Raw genomic sequence first — 18,849 nt, 5'->3', positions numbered from 1 at the left:
ATTTATTTTAAAATGAGGACCTGAATGAGGCCATGAATTTATTTTGAAATAATTCTGAAATAATTGTATATATTTAAGGTGTACAATGTGATAATTTGATACACATATACATAATGAAATGATTACTTCAGTCAAGCTGATTAAGATGTATTTTTCTCACAGTTGCCTTTTTTTGTGTGTGAGAACATCTGAAATTTACTCTCTTAGCAGATTTCCAGTACACCCCTGATTATTTGATGTAAATCTAAGTAACTGTTATTTCACCTGTAGATATTTTAGTTTTTATCTCTGAAAAAAAGGACTCCTTTAAATAAATTTTTTTGTTTTTTATTTTTAAATTTTAAAATTAAGGTATAATAGATACAGTAGAAAGTATGAAAGGATAGAGCTTGTGAATTTTTATAAATGTATATAGCTGTGTAATCATCACTCAGATTGAGATGTAGGACATTTCCAGCTCCTTAGAATGCTCCCTAATCACTTAGGGATAATTTTTGTAAGAACCTCTAAAAGACAAACATAACCACAATACCATTGTAACACCTAAAAAATTAACAATAATTAAAAAAATTCAAGTATCCAGTCATTTGCCCTTGGTAGGTTCCCCTTTCACCTCGGCACTCTCCCCTCCCCTGCAATGTATTGATTGAAGAGACAGAAGCTCTGAGTCTGTTAGTTGCTTGTTCTGTAGTTGCCTGGGTTTTGCTGAGAGCATCCCTTTGGTGTTAATATGTTTCTCAGTGGCTTTCTTGGTGGAAATTTGTCTCTCACATTCTGGTTGGCTAATTCCAACAGTAATGGGCAGTGATTCTGTCTTTGAAGAAATTTCATCAGTAAGATGGTTTCACCAAAGATATAATATTATCCCTGGTATCTGATTAAAGTTCTCCTGCATGGCTCTGCTGGCTAGGTCTAGACGATATCTTCAAAACTTTTGTATCTTTTCTGGTATTCACATCCTTTAGAAAAACTGAATAACCTTGTAAATAGGAGAGAAATTTGTTGTTCATGTCTTTGTTTTCCTCTCTTCTATAGGTTAAATGACCAGGACAGTTGTAAGACAGTATAATTAGCTAGTAAACCTTTTTAGTGTTGTTTCATTGCTGTGTCAAAATCATCTGCATACAGGGCTAGCTATGGTTAAAGTTCTGGCTGAAGGATCTGCAATATAGAAAAAAGAATTAAGCTATAAAAGTGATTAGTCTTAGTTCTGTTTGATTTGCTAAGTTATCCTTTTCTCTTTTTATATTGTAGATCAGCTTGAACGAGTCTTTTTACGACTTGGCCATGCTGAAACAGATGAACAATTACAGAATATTATATCTAAATTCCTTCCTCCTGTTTTGCTCAAGCTGTCCAGCACCCAAGAAGGTGTACGTAAAAAGGTAAGCATGCTGGGACAGTTGGGGGAATTAAATAGTGAATAAATGGTTGTATTTTATGAAGTGAGTTTCCTGTTCCCATTATTGAAATTTAGCTTCATGATCCCAATTAAGCTTTTCAAAATGGACAGTAAGTCTAGGACCAGCTTCCATGATTTAAAGGTACCTTTTGTATGCTTAGCACAGCTGCATTTAGCTCCAGCTGTACACTTGGCATCAGTACTGGATGACATAATTGAGATAATTATTCTGGAATGTATGGAGGTCTGATTTAAAATCTGTGCCCTTGAGTCCAATATGAAAGTCAGGTGGTAATGGGTCAAAAACATTCTTTAATCATTGGCTGACTGTGAATATGGCCTTAATTAAAAGTAAGCAAAAGAAATGCTTTTAAAAGCAAGATACTGTTATTCAGCTCCTGTTTTAGGATTTTTTGAAGAACTATTAGTAAAAGCTGGGTAACTGTCACACCGAGATTTTCTTTCTTAACCTAATGTTCTACATGGAACACTTGGACGCTTCACCTTTAAAATAATTCATTTGTCTTCTTGTGTATTTATACTAGACCTTTGGGTTTTTGAGCTATCATCAGGTTTCAGTCCTTGAGCCACTGTAATTGATTGGCAGTGACCTTCCCAGAGGTCTGCCCTGAGAGGGATTCTGAGGCCTGATTTGAGTTCAGTGGAGAAAGAGTATCCTTAAGAATGTCTGTTATGTTTACAGTAAGGAATAGGGCATTCTTGTCATGTATTTGACACGCCTGTTGTTAATACTGCTTTGCTAAGATAGATAACGTGTTTGATCACGTCATTCTCCTATTTAAAACTCTTCTATGGCCTTTTCTTACCCTAAGAATAACTAGGTATAAAAGGCCTTCATGTGTTGGTTTCTGTTTCCTTATTTAGCTTCATCAGTCTCATCATTTATTTGGCAAATATTTACTGGGTACCTTCTATATGCCAGGTGTTAGGGATACGTTGGTGAAGGAAAGAAACGTCTACTTGGGGAGATGAATATTAAACAATAAGGCAAAGAGTATAGAGTTAAAATGGCAATAAATGCTAAGATGACAAAGGATTGTATGAAAGAATATATTTGGGGACTTGATTTAAATTAAGTATAGGGTGTAACAGAGGTGTGTAGGAAGTAGCCAGGCATAGAGATGGGGAGACCACTAAAGGCAGAGAAGGCCCTGTGTAGAGATTCTGAGCTGGAACTGAGTGTAAAACCTTCAGGGAGCTGAAGAAGCCCACAGAGATGCACCCTGTGCACCAGAGGAAGAGTGATAGGAGTTCAGGCATGGGGATTCCAGCGGCAGCCATTTGAAAGGGTATTGGTGGTAGTGACATAATCATTCTGGCTGTGGGGTGGAGAAAGACTTGCAGTGGAGAAAAGGAGAGTAAACAGAAGGAAGTTTTTGCATTAGTCCAGGCTTCTAGGCTGAGTATTTTCAATAGGGTTGGTTTTTTTTTTTTTTAACTTATTTACTTAGGAGTTTTATGTTTCCTTGTATTTTATCTTTTGTAGAAAATCATTCATCTCTAACCGTCTACTTTATATGTTCAGTTGTATATTATTCACGTCTATCATACAATTATTCTTAATATTCTGTTACCATTCAAGTGGAGAAATTCCATTCTTGTTTCTAATTTTTTTGTTACTACCAAAGGTTTGCTTTTTTTAATGGGCCAATTTAAAAGGAAAAAGAGCTTTTATATTAATTTTTTCAAGTGTATTTTTCTTCTATTTTTATTCAAATTATTCCTTTTTTTGTTTTCCTTTGATATGTTTTTCTCACATAAGATTTCAGTTTGTAAAGTACGTGACGGTAAAGGTCATTATGTGCCAGGAAAAATGCTAATCATTTAAATACTCACAAGATTATGTGAGGTGTAGGTGTTATTTCCATTTTATAGATGAAGCTGAGGCTTGGAATGATTAAGTGACTTCATTAAGGTCAGATAACAGAAAAACAGAACGGAAAACGACCTCAGTTTCCTGATTTCTCTTTGATTACTATTTTGGTTATACCCCATAGTTCCACTGGTGAGCAGTATTAGGTTATTTTATTTTTGACCTAATAATTAGTTTATAAGAACATTGTTTTTGGTTTCAAAATAGTGTAAAATTTGTCTGTTTTTTACTGCATTCTGATTTGAAACCACAGTGAGCAAATGTTCTAGTCTTTTAAAGCATATTATTTCTGATGTTCATAAAAGCTATTCATAAGATTAAAAAAATATTTCCTCTTGGTGGAATATGGAGTTCAGTGTGTGGATAGGCCACTCAACACTGTGCTCTCATTTCTCAAGAAACCTGTCTTCCAGTCCTGTTGTAAATTAATAGTGAATTACAATCTCCTGCTGCTATTGTAGTTTTTCTGATTTTCCTTTTAATTTTAATAGATTCACCTTGATGAGTCTTTTTTTTAAGTGTCCTTATTTTTATTTTTTTAACATCTTTCTTGGAGTATAATTGCTTTACAGTGGTGTGTTAGTTGCTGCTGTATAACAAAGTGAATCAGCTATATGCATACATATATCTGCATATCCCCTCCCTCTTGCGCTTCCTTGATGTGTTTTGATGCACAAGTTTAAGATCTTGTGTTTCTTAGTAATTTGTATTGTATTACATACTTTTCTTATCTTTCAAATCTCATTTAAGATTTCTTTCCCCAATACCTCTATCATCTAAGACTAGTATTGTAGCCAGTGTTTTCCTTTGGTGTAAGTTAGATTGAGGAATCTTTGCCCCAGCCAGCAATCTTAACCTTATTTACTTTAGCTACATATCTTCATCAATGTAATTGAGATGTCACATTTTTTTTGAGGTTTGGATTGAGGGCATGTACATCAGTTGTTCCGGTTATTAACCTTTCTCATCACTTGATCTGTTCTCATTCTCCCCATCTCTCCCTCTTCTCCCTTCTCTCCTCTTCCTGCCACACATGTTCTGTTTAAGAGTTTGATAACCTATATTCTGTTTTAATATAATGATTAATCAAGCAATTCTATCCACATTCTTAACATTTCAGTCATTAATTTGTATCTAAGTAAACAAGATGTTTTACTCAGTTACCATCAAGTAAAGTATTTTATCTTGTTCAGATTTCTTCCTTCTCCCCTTACCCTTATATTTCTTACTAGAAATAATAATTACCTTCTTATTTCTTTTTTCTTCTTTTTTAATTTATATTTATTTTTCATGTTGTCCTTTATTTATCTATTTATTTTTTAAACATCTTTATTGTAGTATAATTGCTTTACAATGGTGTGTTAGTTTCTGCTTTATAACAAAGTGAATCAGCTATACATTTATGTATATCCCCATATTTCTTATTATTTCTTACTAGGTTGTTCCCTAGAAATTTTCCTTTGATTTTCTTCTCATATTCCAAATAATGCTGACTTTGATCTATTGGTGAATTTTTCTAACCTTTTTACAAAAAGCTTGAAGGAACTATATGAAAATGTGTTTATTTTGATGAGTCGTACAGATGATTTTTAAAAACAACTTTGAATCCCATGGAATATTATGCAACTACTACAAAGAATGATTTAGGTCTAAATTAAGAAGCTTATATATTTTTAATTGGAAACAAAGCGGACTCTGTGCTAACGTGAATGATATATAGCTCATTTTTGTAAAAAGTAAACAAGTAAAATCTAAAGATATAGCTAGTGGGAATCAGCAGCATAGCACAGAGAGATCAGCTCAGTGCTTTGTGATGACCTAGAGGGGTGGGATAGGGAGGATGGGAGGGAGGCTTAAGAGGGAGGGGATATGGGGACATATGTATGCATGTGGCTGATTCACTTTGTTGTACAGCAGAAACTAACACAGTATTGTGAAGCAATTATACTCCAATAAAGTTCTATTAAAAAAAATAAAGATGTAAATATGTTTGTAGAAGTTTTTGTGGATACAGAGAAAGATGTGAAGATGAACACCAAAGTATTAATACTGGTGTCTTCGAGTGGCTATGAATGGATAGGGAAAATGGATAATTATGATTTTTCACTTAATTTATTGTAATAAATGTGTTTTTCTATTATAATTTGAAAAAGCAAGAAAATAGAATAAAGAAAGATATAATCATTGTGAACTTATGTATTTAATTTATATTGTAAAATACTAATTTTGTTTGCTTTTTTTACATATCAGATTTCTCTTGGTAAAGGGGTTTTGTTGTTAAGTAAGTTTGAAAACTTCTGGAATAAGGGAAAATAGATCCAACAGCTGAGACACCTGTTTACATTCTAAGCAGTATGCTAGACTCTGACATATCCTTCCATTTAATCCTCATAATAGCCTGTGAAATGTTATCATTTGATTTCTGCAAATGGGGGAAAGTGATTCAGAAAATGATAATAGTGCAAAGCATTAAACGCCTATGGGGGCATTGTTTCAGTTCATTACAACTCATTTAACAACTCTGTGGGGTATAGGTGCTCATGTTATTCCCATTTTATCTAGGAAGAAACTGAGGCTCAGAGAAGTTAAATAACTTGCTTTGTGTCACATGACTAACAAGGGACTTTACACATGAGAGAGAATTCCAAGACTAAATGATTTCTGCCAGGCTTTGCCTTCACATGATGGCAAACACGTTCATTCTTTAGCTTATGTATGCAAGTGAATTCAGTACATGAGGGGTCAGTGAATGAAAGTTGAGGATAAAAAGAATGTCTGAAAGCAATAACATAATTTTGCCTGCATGTTATTTTGACTCCCAGTAGTAGAGGCTTGATGTGTGTTTCCCTTTTATTTGTTTTGAAGTATAGATACTCGGTCAGACTTTTATTTACTTTTAAGTATAGATACTCGGTCAGACTTTTATTTACTTTGAAATATAGCTACCTGTTCAGACTTTCATGATTTGTACAGTCCTGTACTCATACTAATACCTCTTGCAAATAGAACCAATATGATAATTGGAGTTTTGGTTATTATATAATGGTTAATAAAACAAAGGATATAGATACTGATCACAAATCTAGAATGCAGTTACAATTATTAGACCTTTTTTTACCGTATAAAATAAGACTGTCATGTGAAAGCAGAGTATTTTTTAATAAAAGCTTAAAATTTTGTAGTCAGTGACACTAGGGATTAATCTAGTATTGACTTTCAGTTCTGTAATTTTAGGGCTCCTGACTGTCAGTTTCATAATGTTTGTTAGGCTTAAGCAGGATACCTGTAAAGTAGCAGCTGATAATTTGTGGATAAATTGGGTGAAAGAGAAATAAGTTTTATTATTTATTTATTTATTTTTTGGCTGCCCCGTGTGGCTTGTGGGATCTTAGTTCTCCGACCAGGTATCGGCCACATGGCAGTGAAAGCGCCGAGTCTTAACCACTGGACTGCCAGGGAATTCCCAAGAGAAATAAGTTTTAGACTTATACTGACATATCACTATTTTAAGGAAAATGAGATATGTTATGTAGAATTCTCTTTTACAGCGAACCTTGTATATTCTGACTTCTTAGAATAGGTAAAAATTAAAAACTGACCACTGCTGGTGGGAGTGTAAGTTAGTATAACCACTTTGGAAAACTGTTTGGAAATATTCTAAGGCTTATCATATGTATACTTCATGACCAAGCATTTCCAGTTCTGGGTTTGTATACAACAGAAGTGTGTATACCTGTGCACCAGAAGACATAGCTAAGAACGTTCATAGCATTATTCGTAATGGTCCAAACTGGAAATGATCTTATATCTATCATGATATAGGAGAATGGATAAATTCTGTTTTTTTCCTACTAGAGCAGTGAAAGTAAACAACAACATGGATAAATCTCAGATATAATATAGAATGAAGAACACACGAGTTCATCCTATTTGTTCCATTTATATAAATTTAAATATGGTGTTAGAAGTCAGGAAGAGGGGTTAGTGAGTGGGGTGCAGGGCCTTTGTACTTCTGGTGGTTACAAATTTTGCACTTCAGCTATATGTTATACTTCAATTAAAAAGTTTACTAATGAGTAAATGAATATAAATGAATGAGCAATAAGGGGAACTGATAGGGACAAAATACTATATACCCGAGGCTGGTAATTCTGTAGGCTTACTGACAGAGGTTAACTGTTGTCAGTTTAGCTGGAGGAAGGACTGGTTCAGCAGATTTCTTAATTTTTATGGGTTTATAGAGGATTGCAGGCAGTGGATAACCAAATTTAGGAAATGAGTCAATATTTAAGGTGATAATATTGCTAGAAGAAAATTAAGTAGTTAATCTACTTAAAATTTTAAAAATTGTCATAAAAAAGAAAGTATGTCATTGTGGGCATGATTGTCTACCACCATCAATAATGATTTTCCATAGGATCCTTCTAGGAATCGGCCTAGCTTAGAGCATCAGAAGAGGGTTGTTTCCTTTAGCCTGGCTCCTCCTGATTTTTTCCCCTGTCATCCAGCTGAATCACAGGTCTGGACAGGCAGGAGGTTGGGTGAGGTATGTGTGGTAATGCAAGTTTCTAGGTCTTTGTAATGTATGAGGGCTCCCAAGGGTGTCTCACGGTGACAGACACTTTAGCTGAATTAAGCTCAGCTGTCAGTGTCTGATAAGGTTAAAAATATGGATTCTGGAGTCAGATCTTCACTATGCCACTTGCTGGCTCAGTAACCTTGGACAAGTTAACTTCACTTCCGGAGCCTCTGCTTCCTCACGGGTAAAATGGGAATGACAATAGCACCTCTCCAGTTGTCGTGAGAATCAGATGAGATAAGGAATGCAAAGAACTGTCCTGCGTGGAAACTGCTCAGTAAATGGCAGCTATTTTACGATTATTCTTATCACTCATTTAACAAATACTGATTTTTAGATTTGTTGTTATTTTTTAAATTCACTTATTTCATGATTGCTGTAGATAACTTTGAACTTTTGCTGTTGCTGTGAACATCCCTACAGCTCTCCTTAATACTTGCTTTGAAGCTAGAGCTCAAATTTCAGAAGTGATGGAGAATAGTGTAAGCCTGGCCCTCTGGAATAGTCACTTTAAATTCTTGAGTCTTTAGGTGAGGCTTTCTAAAAATCTTATATCTCAATGCTCCTTTCTTAGCAAGATAATCCCACTTTTATTGTAAGCTAGGGGTCATTTGACTGTAAACCTCTGCAGCTTCCTTTCCACCGATGGGTATTGTTGACTTGTTGACCTCTATTTCTGTCTTTTCCCACATAAAGGAGAGGAAGCTTGATATTACTTACTTAAAACTTTTTAGTAGAATCAGATGATCTTCAAAATAAAGTAAAAAATTTTCAGCATTTTACCCAAATCCTTTTGTAATCTAGGTCCTGCTTTTATCTCTTACCACTCTGTGTTTCAGTCAGATGCAGTGCACCATGTTCTTTTAGACCTCTTATACCTTCTGATAACTGATCTTCTGCTTGGAACTTCATATGCTCTTTGGGACTTAGTTTCCTGTCAGTTCCTCCCAGAAGTCCTCCTTGATCTTAGTAGATACTTTTTCTTCCTGAAACTCTCAGTACCTTGTATATTTCTCTTGCTGTAGTGTTCATGTTGTATTTTAGTTAGTTTGGGCTGCTATAACAGTATACCACAGACTGGATGACATAAACAGCATTTGTTTCTCGCAGTGTTGGAGGCTGGAAGTCCGAGATCAGAGTGCCAGCATGGTCAGGCTCTTCGTCGGGAACTTTTCATGGTGTACGGAAGGCTGTCTTCTTGCTTTATCCTGAGACGGCAGACAGGAAGAACTCTGATACCTTCATCCCCTTAGAAGGGCACCCATCCCATCGTGCCCCGCCCCCCCCCCCCACCTCCTCCAAACCTGTTTACCTCCCAAAGCCGTCACAGTGGGGTTTAGGGCTTTAAAGCGTGAATTTTGGGAGACACAGACATTCAGTCTGTAGCATGGTGTGTTGCTATCGTTTGTTCACAGGTCTTCTGGGAGACTGTGCCTCAGTGTAGACCCATCTGGAATCTCAAGTTTAATTAACTAAAGGACATTGTAAAAATAAATTCACTGCTAAAAATCTGGTGCATGGATTCTTGGGGATAGCATTTTGGAACAAGATTCTAATATTGTATACTCCCTTTCTGGGATGTCAAATTTACCTCCTTTAAGAGAACAAAGTAGCTACTATTCATTAAAATAAGTAATATCTGAGAAATGAATTCATTTTTAAGATATGATCAATAATGTCAGTTCATATCTTCCTGTATTTTAGGTAATGGAACTATTGGTCCATCTCAATAAGCGTATAAAAAGCCGCCCCAAGATACAGCTCCCAGTAGAGACACTCTTGGTTCAGTACCAGGACCCTGCTGCAGTTTCCTTTGTCACAGTGAGTGTTATCTTGGAATATTTTCTGACTTACAGTAAGTTTTCTTTCATAACATTTATTAGATGTCGTCAGTATATTGGCCAGCCTAGAATTTCACCTTAGACTAAATGAAACGTGAGGTGTTTTTCTTCAAAAGGACACACTGTTTTTCCACTGAGTATTGATCTGGAGGAAATGGTAGGAACAGGATAATGTATGGCCGTTTACACAGGGCAAAGGAATGTTGGTGTAATGACTTGTCAGGTATGTTGATTTACAAAAGAATGATTGATTCTTAGTAAAAGATTATGAGAGGTCAGTCTGAATTAAAAAGAGGTTATTTTAGTACTTGAGCAGTTGGGAAATGGCAGCCTAGGGTTTAACATGGGGTCTCCTCTTAGCTTGAAAGGATTAATGTAACAAACTGGGAGAGCTGATACTGATGTGTAGTATGTAGGTTTAGGTAGGTCAAATGATTACTTTTTTCTTTTCAGTGAAAAGTAATTGCACATATGTGTACTTTATTTTCTCCCCAGCTTTATTGAGGCATAACTGACAAATAGAATTGTCTATATTTAAAGTGTACAATGTGATGATTTGATATACGTATAAGTGCTTTAGACTAGATCATACTCTCTCATATGAAGCCCATCTTAAAAGTAAGCATTTTGAGTAAGTGGGGCTGGAGTTCTTCCTGAGATATACTAGTTGGTCAAGCTGTAATAAACAGGTGATAAACATGAGGAAGGAGGATTCAATTTCTTTGTTATAGCAAAGCTGCCTAGGTTATTAGTCATGTGTTTTTGTTGAAATTCTAGAGTATTTCTTTCATACTTACTTGACTTTCTCTTGTTGCATTAGAATTTTACTATAATTTATGTTAAGATGGGCTATCCTCGCCTACCAGTGGAAAAACAATGTGAGCTGGCTCCTACACTTCTTACTGCCATGGAAGGGAAGCCTCAGCCCCAGCAGGACAGGTATGCTTTCCTCAGTTACCTTATTGCCCACCTGTGAGAGTCAACAGCTGCCATTCAAAAATAGATCCACACATTTGGTTTCACTTGGGCAAATACAAAGGCTTGAGATGAGCTCTTTGAGTTGACAGTTCTGTGTTACCTCAACATAACTGTTTTGTTAATTTTATAAATTATAAAATTTCTTGTGAGCATATCAAAAAATGTGTAGAACTAACATTTTTCTCAATCTAAATGCACTTTTATTTCGGTTAGTTATTTTGAAGCAACTGATTTTCTGTGATTGCAAAAATTTGAGATCTAATATGCTTTTCATCAGACATTTCTTTCTTGGAGGATATAAAGTTTCAGAGCAGTTTTTTAAGGAACGAATTACTCGTTTGTATTAATATGGGAATTGGAGAGGTGAAAAGGAATATCATCCTTAGTTTCTAGGCTTAGCTCAAAACTTCTGTATTCTAGCCCTGTTGTGGTGACAACCATGAAAAGAAGTTGTGGAGGAAAGATGGATTTAAATCATGTTTTCACTTCACTTTTTAGAGCATAAACGTTTTTAAAAGATTATAATACAGATATTTACAAGTAAAATTAATAGACATTGTAAACACTGTTTGAAATTTTCACGTTTTAATAGCAACAGGTATAGTGAAAGAAGAAAAGAATCTGTTACTTAAATTCACACAGTGGAAATTTAATATTATATTCCAAATATTGACATGACTGATGTTTAATTTCTTTATATTTAGAATGACTTTATTTTTAATTAAATGTGGAAAGGAAAAAAATGATTGACAGGACATGTTATAAGTTGAACTTTACCTAAGGTTTAATATTAAATCTCTTGTGGTAATAGATATTAACACTGAGCCCATATTATGTACATTTTTCTCAGGTGTTTTTGGTGATGAGCCAGATAGGCTAAATGTCACTTATTACTCAATATCCTGAGCTTTTAATAAGAATGAAATCTAGGCCACTCCCTATATTAGGACTTTGTAAATTAGTGGTATTGAAAATGAATGGCCCTTGCTACGATTGCTACTTTTTGTTATGTGAATTTTTTTTTGGTTTTGTCTGTTATTTGCATGTATAAAAAACCTATTTTTTAAATAGTTGCAATAAATGTAATTGTTTTTTCAGCTTAATGCATCTTTTAATACCAACCCTTTTTCACATGAAATACCCTGTTGAATCATCAAAATCAGCTTCTCCGTTTAACCTTGCTGAGAAACCAAAGACTGTGCAGCTGCTTTTGGACTTCATGCTAGATGTCCTTTTGATGCCTTATGGGTAAGTAAAAAAAAATAAAAACGAAACAAAGCAACCTTGTTCTTGATTGCTTTTACTGTGTGCAGTCAAGTACTTTTTTCAGTGATTCAACTTGCACTTGAAAATGAATGTCTCAGATTTGCTTTGCTGCAGCCCTGACCTCTTCTAAACTCCAGCGCCGCTGCTTACTGACCTTATGGGTGTGGAGCTGCTGCTGTGCTTTCAGACTTTCCCCGTCCAAGCTGAAATCAGGCTTCCCAGTAAACGTAGTTTCTCTTCTTTAACTACCATCAGTGCTGTGATGATTCTCTTAGCCTTGTAGGCGCTCAGTTATAAGTTGCCTCTAGCTTTCTCTTCCTCGTTGCTGCGGTATCAGTTCCGTAAGACCTCCTTCCTCCTCCTCCATGTGTCCTGGAACCATTCCCACTGCTGCCATCTAGTTTCGGCTCTTTTCAAGTCTTTTCATGACTTTCTCACCAGCTGCTCTTCTTCAAAACTTTCTACACTGCCACAGAGTTTCCTGATTTTTAAAACACAGATTTTATCAGGTGACCCCTTAAAATCCCTGGGCTGTTATTTTCCAGTCATTACATGCACTCATGCATTTCATGTACTCTGTATCTCCTTGCCTGTCTACATTTTAAGAGAAGACAGTTTTCTCTGCTTAGAATGCTTCCCCATCAAGAAAGAAAGGAAGAAGGAAAGAAAGAAAACAACAGAAAACGACAACCAGGAAAACCACTTTGAAAAAGCCTCACAAACTAGCTTAGAGGCCAGTTCTGTTGTCTCTGACTAAATCCCTGCCCTAGGCACAGGACTCTTCCTTGTCCTCATAAGGCTAAGCACCCATCTGAAGTGCCACTTTGTGCTTTTATTGCGTCGTTGGCTTATCCCGTCCGAATAGATTGGGAGCTCTTTGAAGTCAGGAGCTGTTTACTCTAGCTCTGGTTCCTGGCGTAGCGCCCATGTTGTCATCTGCTTCCAGCCTGCTCCTTTTCTAGGTTGTCCTGCTGCCAGAGAGATTCTTCTAACGTATTGCTTTCATTACCTTTCTTCCCTGACTAAAAATGCAGTATACACTATGAGCGTGGCATGGGGGTCTCCACATCACCTGTCCCTCCATCCAGCCACGAGAGTTCACACTGTACGATTTCTTTCCTCTCCTTTTTGCTCTCCTCCCACTCCTCTAATTTGGCGGCTTTATTTTCTGGACCTTCCACTACCTCTGTCATATCATTTCTTACTTCCCTGCAGTTTCTTTGTCATCTGATAACATCATATGTTCTTGCACATGTTGTGTTGTTATTGTCTCAACTTGCTCCAGATGGCAGACACTCAGTCTTACACCTCCTGCTGTTCCTCTGTCTTGTGCTTAGGATGGTGTTTTGCACGATGTTAGCTGTTCAGTAGTTATTAATTGACTTACTAACTGCTGCCAGTCTTGCTATAACTGAGAAATAAATGAAAACCTCCTTTTATAGTTGTTGAATCAGGAGGCAGCCAGAACTGGCAGGTGATGATGGCTTTGGCAATTTAACTTTGAAATCCAAATTTAACTTAGGCACACAATGTACCCAAGCCAGTAGTTCCTCACATTTTTCTTACCAGTGAGAATTTGCCTTGTTTATATAAAAATATTAAAATGATTCTTTAACAGGTTTTTAAAAAAAAATTAGATGAATTTAGGAATGGAACAAATATGGTATATAGTAATGTGGAATAATTTACTGTGCCATTAGGCTTCAGGTATCTTCTTTAATTTTTATTATAACAGGTATTTTATTTTAATATCCAGTCTGGTAATTTGTCAGCATAGAATTTTAGAGTTCAGAGGGACTTGAATTAATATTCATATCAAAATTTTCATTTTGTAGGTGAGGAATCCTAGTTTAATTGGTTCAAAATGAATTTATAAGAAATCTTATTTTTAATCTATAGAAGCTAAAAAAGAAATGGGATGATAAATTAATAACTAGCTGCAAAGCTGTGTGCTTTGAACATATAATGGAAAAAGCTGGTCCTTATTAGAATTTTTTTCCTCTTTGGATCCTTTTGAATTTTTTCATTTTTGGGGTGTATGTGCTTGTATGGTAAGTGGTTTGGAGGTTTCAGTGTGTTTTCTTTTTCTATTTTTTAAAAATAAATTAATTTAATTTATTTTTGGCTGCGTTGGGTCTTCGTTGCTGCGTACGGGCTTTCTCTAGTTGCAGTGAGCGGGGACTACTCTTTGTTGCGGTGCGCGGGCTTCTCATTGCTGTGGCTTCTCTTGTTGTGGAGCACAGGCTCTAGGCGTGTGGGCTTCAGTAGTTGTGGCATGCGGGCTCACTAGTTGTGGCTTGTGGGCTCTAGAGCTCAGGCTCAGTAGTTGTGATGCATGGGCTTAGTTGCTCCGTGGCATGTGGGATCCTCCCGGACCAGGGCTCAGACCCGTCACCCCTGCGTTGGCAGGTGTGTTCTTAACCACTACGCCACCAGGGGGGCCCTCAGTGGGTTTTCTAATGCAGAAAATAAGGAGTTCAAGGAGAATTGAACAGAAATGGGAATGACTATAAATATTCTCTGCTTTGGGTATAAAACAGTAGTTCCCCCTCCACCCCATTACAGTCAGTAAACCTTTGTATTTGTCAACTAAAAACTCAAAATGTAGTGGGTCCATAGTGGCTTTTAGAACAATTATTTATAGATTGAGAGTGAACAGAATATATTCATTTTTGGTAACTGTTACAGTTCATTTGTAACCAGGTTGAGCAGATGTACTCTAATGGTTAATTTGCTGAAGATGTAGATATCTTTTTTAGATAGCTCTAAAATTTTTCTTTATGATAAAATTTTAATTTCAAGTGTTTATTCTTCTCACAGAATTCTGTGGGAGGAAAGTATATAATTGAATGTGCTATATATATGCATGTGTTTGTATGTGTTTATAGAGGGGTTAAATTCCTATTTCCTTTCCAGATATGTGTTAAATGAATCCCAGAGTCGCCAAAATTCATCTTCAGCACAGGGTTCTTCTTCAAATAGTGGGGGAGGTTCTGGAATACCACAGCCTCCCCCAGGAATGAGCTTTTATGCAGCTAAACGAGTTATTGGAGATAACCCATGGACACCTGAACAGTTGGAACAGGTATCACACACTGCTTGTTCATACGGAGCTTAACCCTGCACACTTGCCCCTTTGAAGTCCGTGGAAGCATGTGTTACATAATTCCAGCGTATTCAGGCTCTGTAATGAAATACGATTGATGTAATGTGTTCTCGTCATCACGTCATTTATTGGTTAAAGCCCCAGGGAAAGGGAGGAGTGGGAAATGCTGTTTAGTTTTTCTAATACTGCTTACATGTTTCAAGTATAAAATACAGCCCATTTATAAGTTGAGTAACTTTCATTTTAGTTTTTAATTACAGGTTTAATAATTATCTAGCTGCTTTGGTGCAGTTGAAATACAATTTATCTTATATTATTCAGCTTTTTAGGGCTGTACATTTTGTGTAAAGTGAGGAACAAGTGACCATATGGGGGAAAAGCATGACGCCCTTTTATATTTCTTCCTGGAAATTGAAAAATTGGCATTAAGAATTTTATTCTGGATTTAAACAGGACACAGATGTTCTCTGAGCAGCTTTTAAAAAAGACTGGTGCTCTACAGAGAAGGTGCCTCACTGTGTCTGTGTCATCAGGCACCTCAGGGAAGAACAGATGAGATCAGTATGTAATTATTTTGGAATTCAAGCAACATGGGTTAGTCTTCCAATCCTTCCTTTATCTCTCCATGGCAGTCTAAATGATTTGATCCTTTTCTTTTTGGCAGTGTAAGTGATCACTGATCAAAACAGTTTTCCCAGGAAAGGGAAAAAGGCAAGTGGGCATTCTTGCCACTCAACAAATTTATAGAATGATTTGTTCAGCAAGGGCTCTGTTTGATTAGATTAACATCTTCGTGTTTTATAGATCTTTTTTCTTCTTAAACCATGATGTAAGTAAGAAAGAAGGGTAAATAGTAACAGAAGCTACTCTTTATTGAGTGTGATCTATGTGACAGGCACTATACTGAGTACTTTGAATACATTATCTCATTTAATCCTCACAGCAACCTGACAAGGTATAGGAATTTAGTTCCATTTTGTAAAAGGAATTGAGGTTTTGAGATTCACCACAGTCTCACTCCTAGTAGTAGGCTTTGAATCTAGGTCTGTCTGAGGGCTAAAGCTATAAGTGCTGGAGAATCATTGTTAACATTATAAATTGTAATCTTACATTGGCCGTTATTTGCTGATTTCTGAGGGCTTCTGTATGCCTTTTGTCAATTTCATGATCTAGTGTTGAACAGTTTAGTTTCAAGGATGAAAGCTGTTTTCTTCTAATTTTTAAATATCTCTTTTGTTTTTTATATTTTTTTCTTTCAGATAAGACAGCTTTTATTTTTTTCAAATGATAAAGTTAGTGATAATGTAAATGTTCAAGTAATATAGAACATTATAACGAGAAATTAAAAATTACCTGGAATCCTGCCACCCTAGTTTGTCATTCACCTACAGCCTGCTCTGTGTACATGTGTGTGTACACAAATATAATTTTACACAATACATTTTTACGTATCACATAACACACTATTTGAACTTCATTTTTTTCATTTAATAGTATATCAGGTTTTAAAATAATGTCCTTTTTAATGTCTGTATTAAATGTAATTATGTGTAAACCACATATTTTTTAAACTAGTCTCCTATTGCTGGACATAAGTATTGTTCTCAGTTTCCTTTGCACACTTTTTTTTTTTTTTGCGGTACGCGGGCCTCTCACTGTTGTGGCCTCTCCCGTTGCGGAGCACAGGCTCCGGACGCGCAGGCTCAGCGGCCATGGCTCACGGGCCTAGCCGCTCCGCGGCACGTGGGATCTTCCCAGACCGGGGCACGAACCCGTGTTCCCTGCATCGGCGGGCGGACTCTCAACCACTGCACCACCAGGGAAGCCCTTCCTTTGCACACTTTTTTGTGTATATCTTTGTGTAGTTGACTTCCATAACTGTGGGTGCAGTGAATGCTTGCGTCTTCTCTGTTGTAGCTCTTGTTGCAGGTCAGTTGTGTTGAACACGGGGAGGGAAGGCAGGCATTTTTATGATCCTTTTTAATTGCATCCTTTGTCATTTAGTTATTGTACACTTTATCAGTCCTAATTCATATACATGAGAGCTATCATGTAACTGATTCTTAAAGGTAAAGTTTCATTTTTCAGGTATATTTATCCTAAATAGAATTATTTGTATTGAAATTCATAGCTCCTTCACATTGCATGAATTTCTAAGCAGAATCTCTCTTCAGTCTGTGTTTCATTTTAGCCAGTTAGATTGAATACTGTTTGATTAGAATTTCACTTGCATTTGCAATTCTTGCATATGTTTGAAATCATGTTTTTTTCAGTATGTAAGAATATTGAGGACAGAGTTAGTATGTTAACAATAGATTAGAACTTCATGGACTGTGAGTTTAGTTCTTTCTGAACTGTCAAAATAATCCATGGAGTACTTTACTTCTGATGTACCCCACTTCTACCTGGAGGCTCCAGATTTGGACTTCAGTTCAAGGCTTCATCATTTTAGAGAGGCTGTTAACCTAAGTAGGAAGGCTTCGTATCATAATGGCCTTGGAGTCCGAGACTTGGGTTTGGATTGTGCCTTCATCGTTTACTAACTGTGTCTTAATCTCTTCAGCCTTGCCTCAGTTTCCTTATCAGAAAAATAGGTATAATGATACTCATCTCACAGATTGTGAGGGCTAAATGAAATCATGAATATATATGGTTTAGTATAGTCCCAGGCACACTGTAAGCCTAAATAGGAGTGGCTACTGTTGTTTTATTAATCTTTGGTTTATGAGCATACTGATATGTGAAACAGATGTTTTAGGCTGGTGGTCTTTGTTTCTCTGATAAGTGGTTTTCCTTCCCTTCATTTATCTACAGTGCAAATTGGGTATAGTGAAATTCATAGAAGCTGAGCAGGTGCCTGAGCTCGAAGCTGTTCTTCACCTGGTGATTGCTTCTAGTGACACACGCCACAGTGTAGCCACAGCAGCGGACCTGGAGTTGAAAAGCAAGCAAAGGTAAACTGCTTCCCTTTTAAACTTTTGAAATTAAAAAGAGGCTAGATTTCTAAAAGCTTGCTCAGCACATATTTGTTCTTTTTGGGTTTTGTATAGTGAGACATTCAGTTTATGAGATTGTGAAATATACCTAATTTGTATGAAAGACAGTTTGCTAAAGAGCAGAATTCTGTATAAGACAAAGAAGAAAAGCTGTTTGGAGAAGTAGTTTAAAATTGGAATGGGTTAGGATTATAACCGTAAGAATTGAAACCTTTGTCTAGGTAAGTGAACTTAAAGAACTGATGTTAAGAAAAAAATGTCAGAACCCGGAAGTTATTCATTTTTGATTCTTCCTCTATCAAATTATTTGAAATGACTTTTAATAAAGGATATGTAGGTATTATGGTTAATATGATGAAAATCAGGTCCTGTGAAAAGAGGTGTTGAATAGATCTTAATTTACACAGGAGGAAATACATATAGTAGATAGGCTCATAGAAAATATTGTGTTTAAGAAATCAAATCATGCAGTGGTATGCCAGTTTGTACCCATTGGTAAATAACATTGTGCAACGTTTGATTACTCCATTTAAGTTTCTGTTGAAACTGCTATTCTTATACCCTGTTGATTGACACTGTAAGTTGAAATAATTTTTGGAAAGTAGTTTGTATTAGGTAATGAATCATAAAAATATTTACAATCTTTTATCTGAATCTTCTGGGAATTTAACGTAAGAGAATCATTCAAAAGAAGAAAAATATTATATTTAGAAAAATGTTACAGATTCATTCATTATACCATTTCCTATAGTTGTTCAAAAAAAGGGAAACAAATTCAGATTTCCAC

The 18,849-nt window shown here is 36.1% G+C and overlaps 1 protein-coding gene across 4 annotated transcripts in view; it reads left to right on the top strand.

The window, feature by feature from the left end:
• ECPAS (Ecm29 proteasome adaptor and scaffold) overlaps positions 1 to 18,849 on the top strand; it is a 103,972-nt gene that overhangs the window by 26,631 nt on the left and 58,492 nt on the right. For all 4 annotated transcript variants that reach the window (XM_081236615.1, XM_081236613.1, XM_081236612.1 and 1 more), the window contains 6 exons: positions 1,255 to 1,385; positions 9,580 to 9,696; positions 10,537 to 10,655; positions 11,793 to 11,942; positions 14,877 to 15,045; positions 17,881 to 18,020. In XM_081236615.1, the coding sequence (XP_081092741.1) occupies positions 1,255 to 1,385; positions 9,580 to 9,696; positions 10,537 to 10,655; positions 11,793 to 11,942; positions 14,877 to 15,045; positions 17,881 to 18,020 (826 nt within the window). The remainder of the gene's footprint in view (positions 1 to 1,254; positions 1,386 to 9,579; positions 9,697 to 10,536; positions 10,656 to 11,792; positions 11,943 to 14,876; positions 15,046 to 17,880; positions 18,021 to 18,849) is intronic.

Source organism: Mesoplodon bidens (genome assembly GCF_964165515.1).
Source record: "Mesoplodon bidens genome assembly, chromosome: 6".
NCBI classification, from domain to species: Eukaryota; Metazoa; Chordata; class Mammalia; order Artiodactyla; family Ziphiidae; genus Mesoplodon; species Mesoplodon bidens.
The sequence above is the reverse complement of the archived record's forward strand: the minus strand, read 5'-3'. Positions and strand labels throughout refer to the sequence as shown.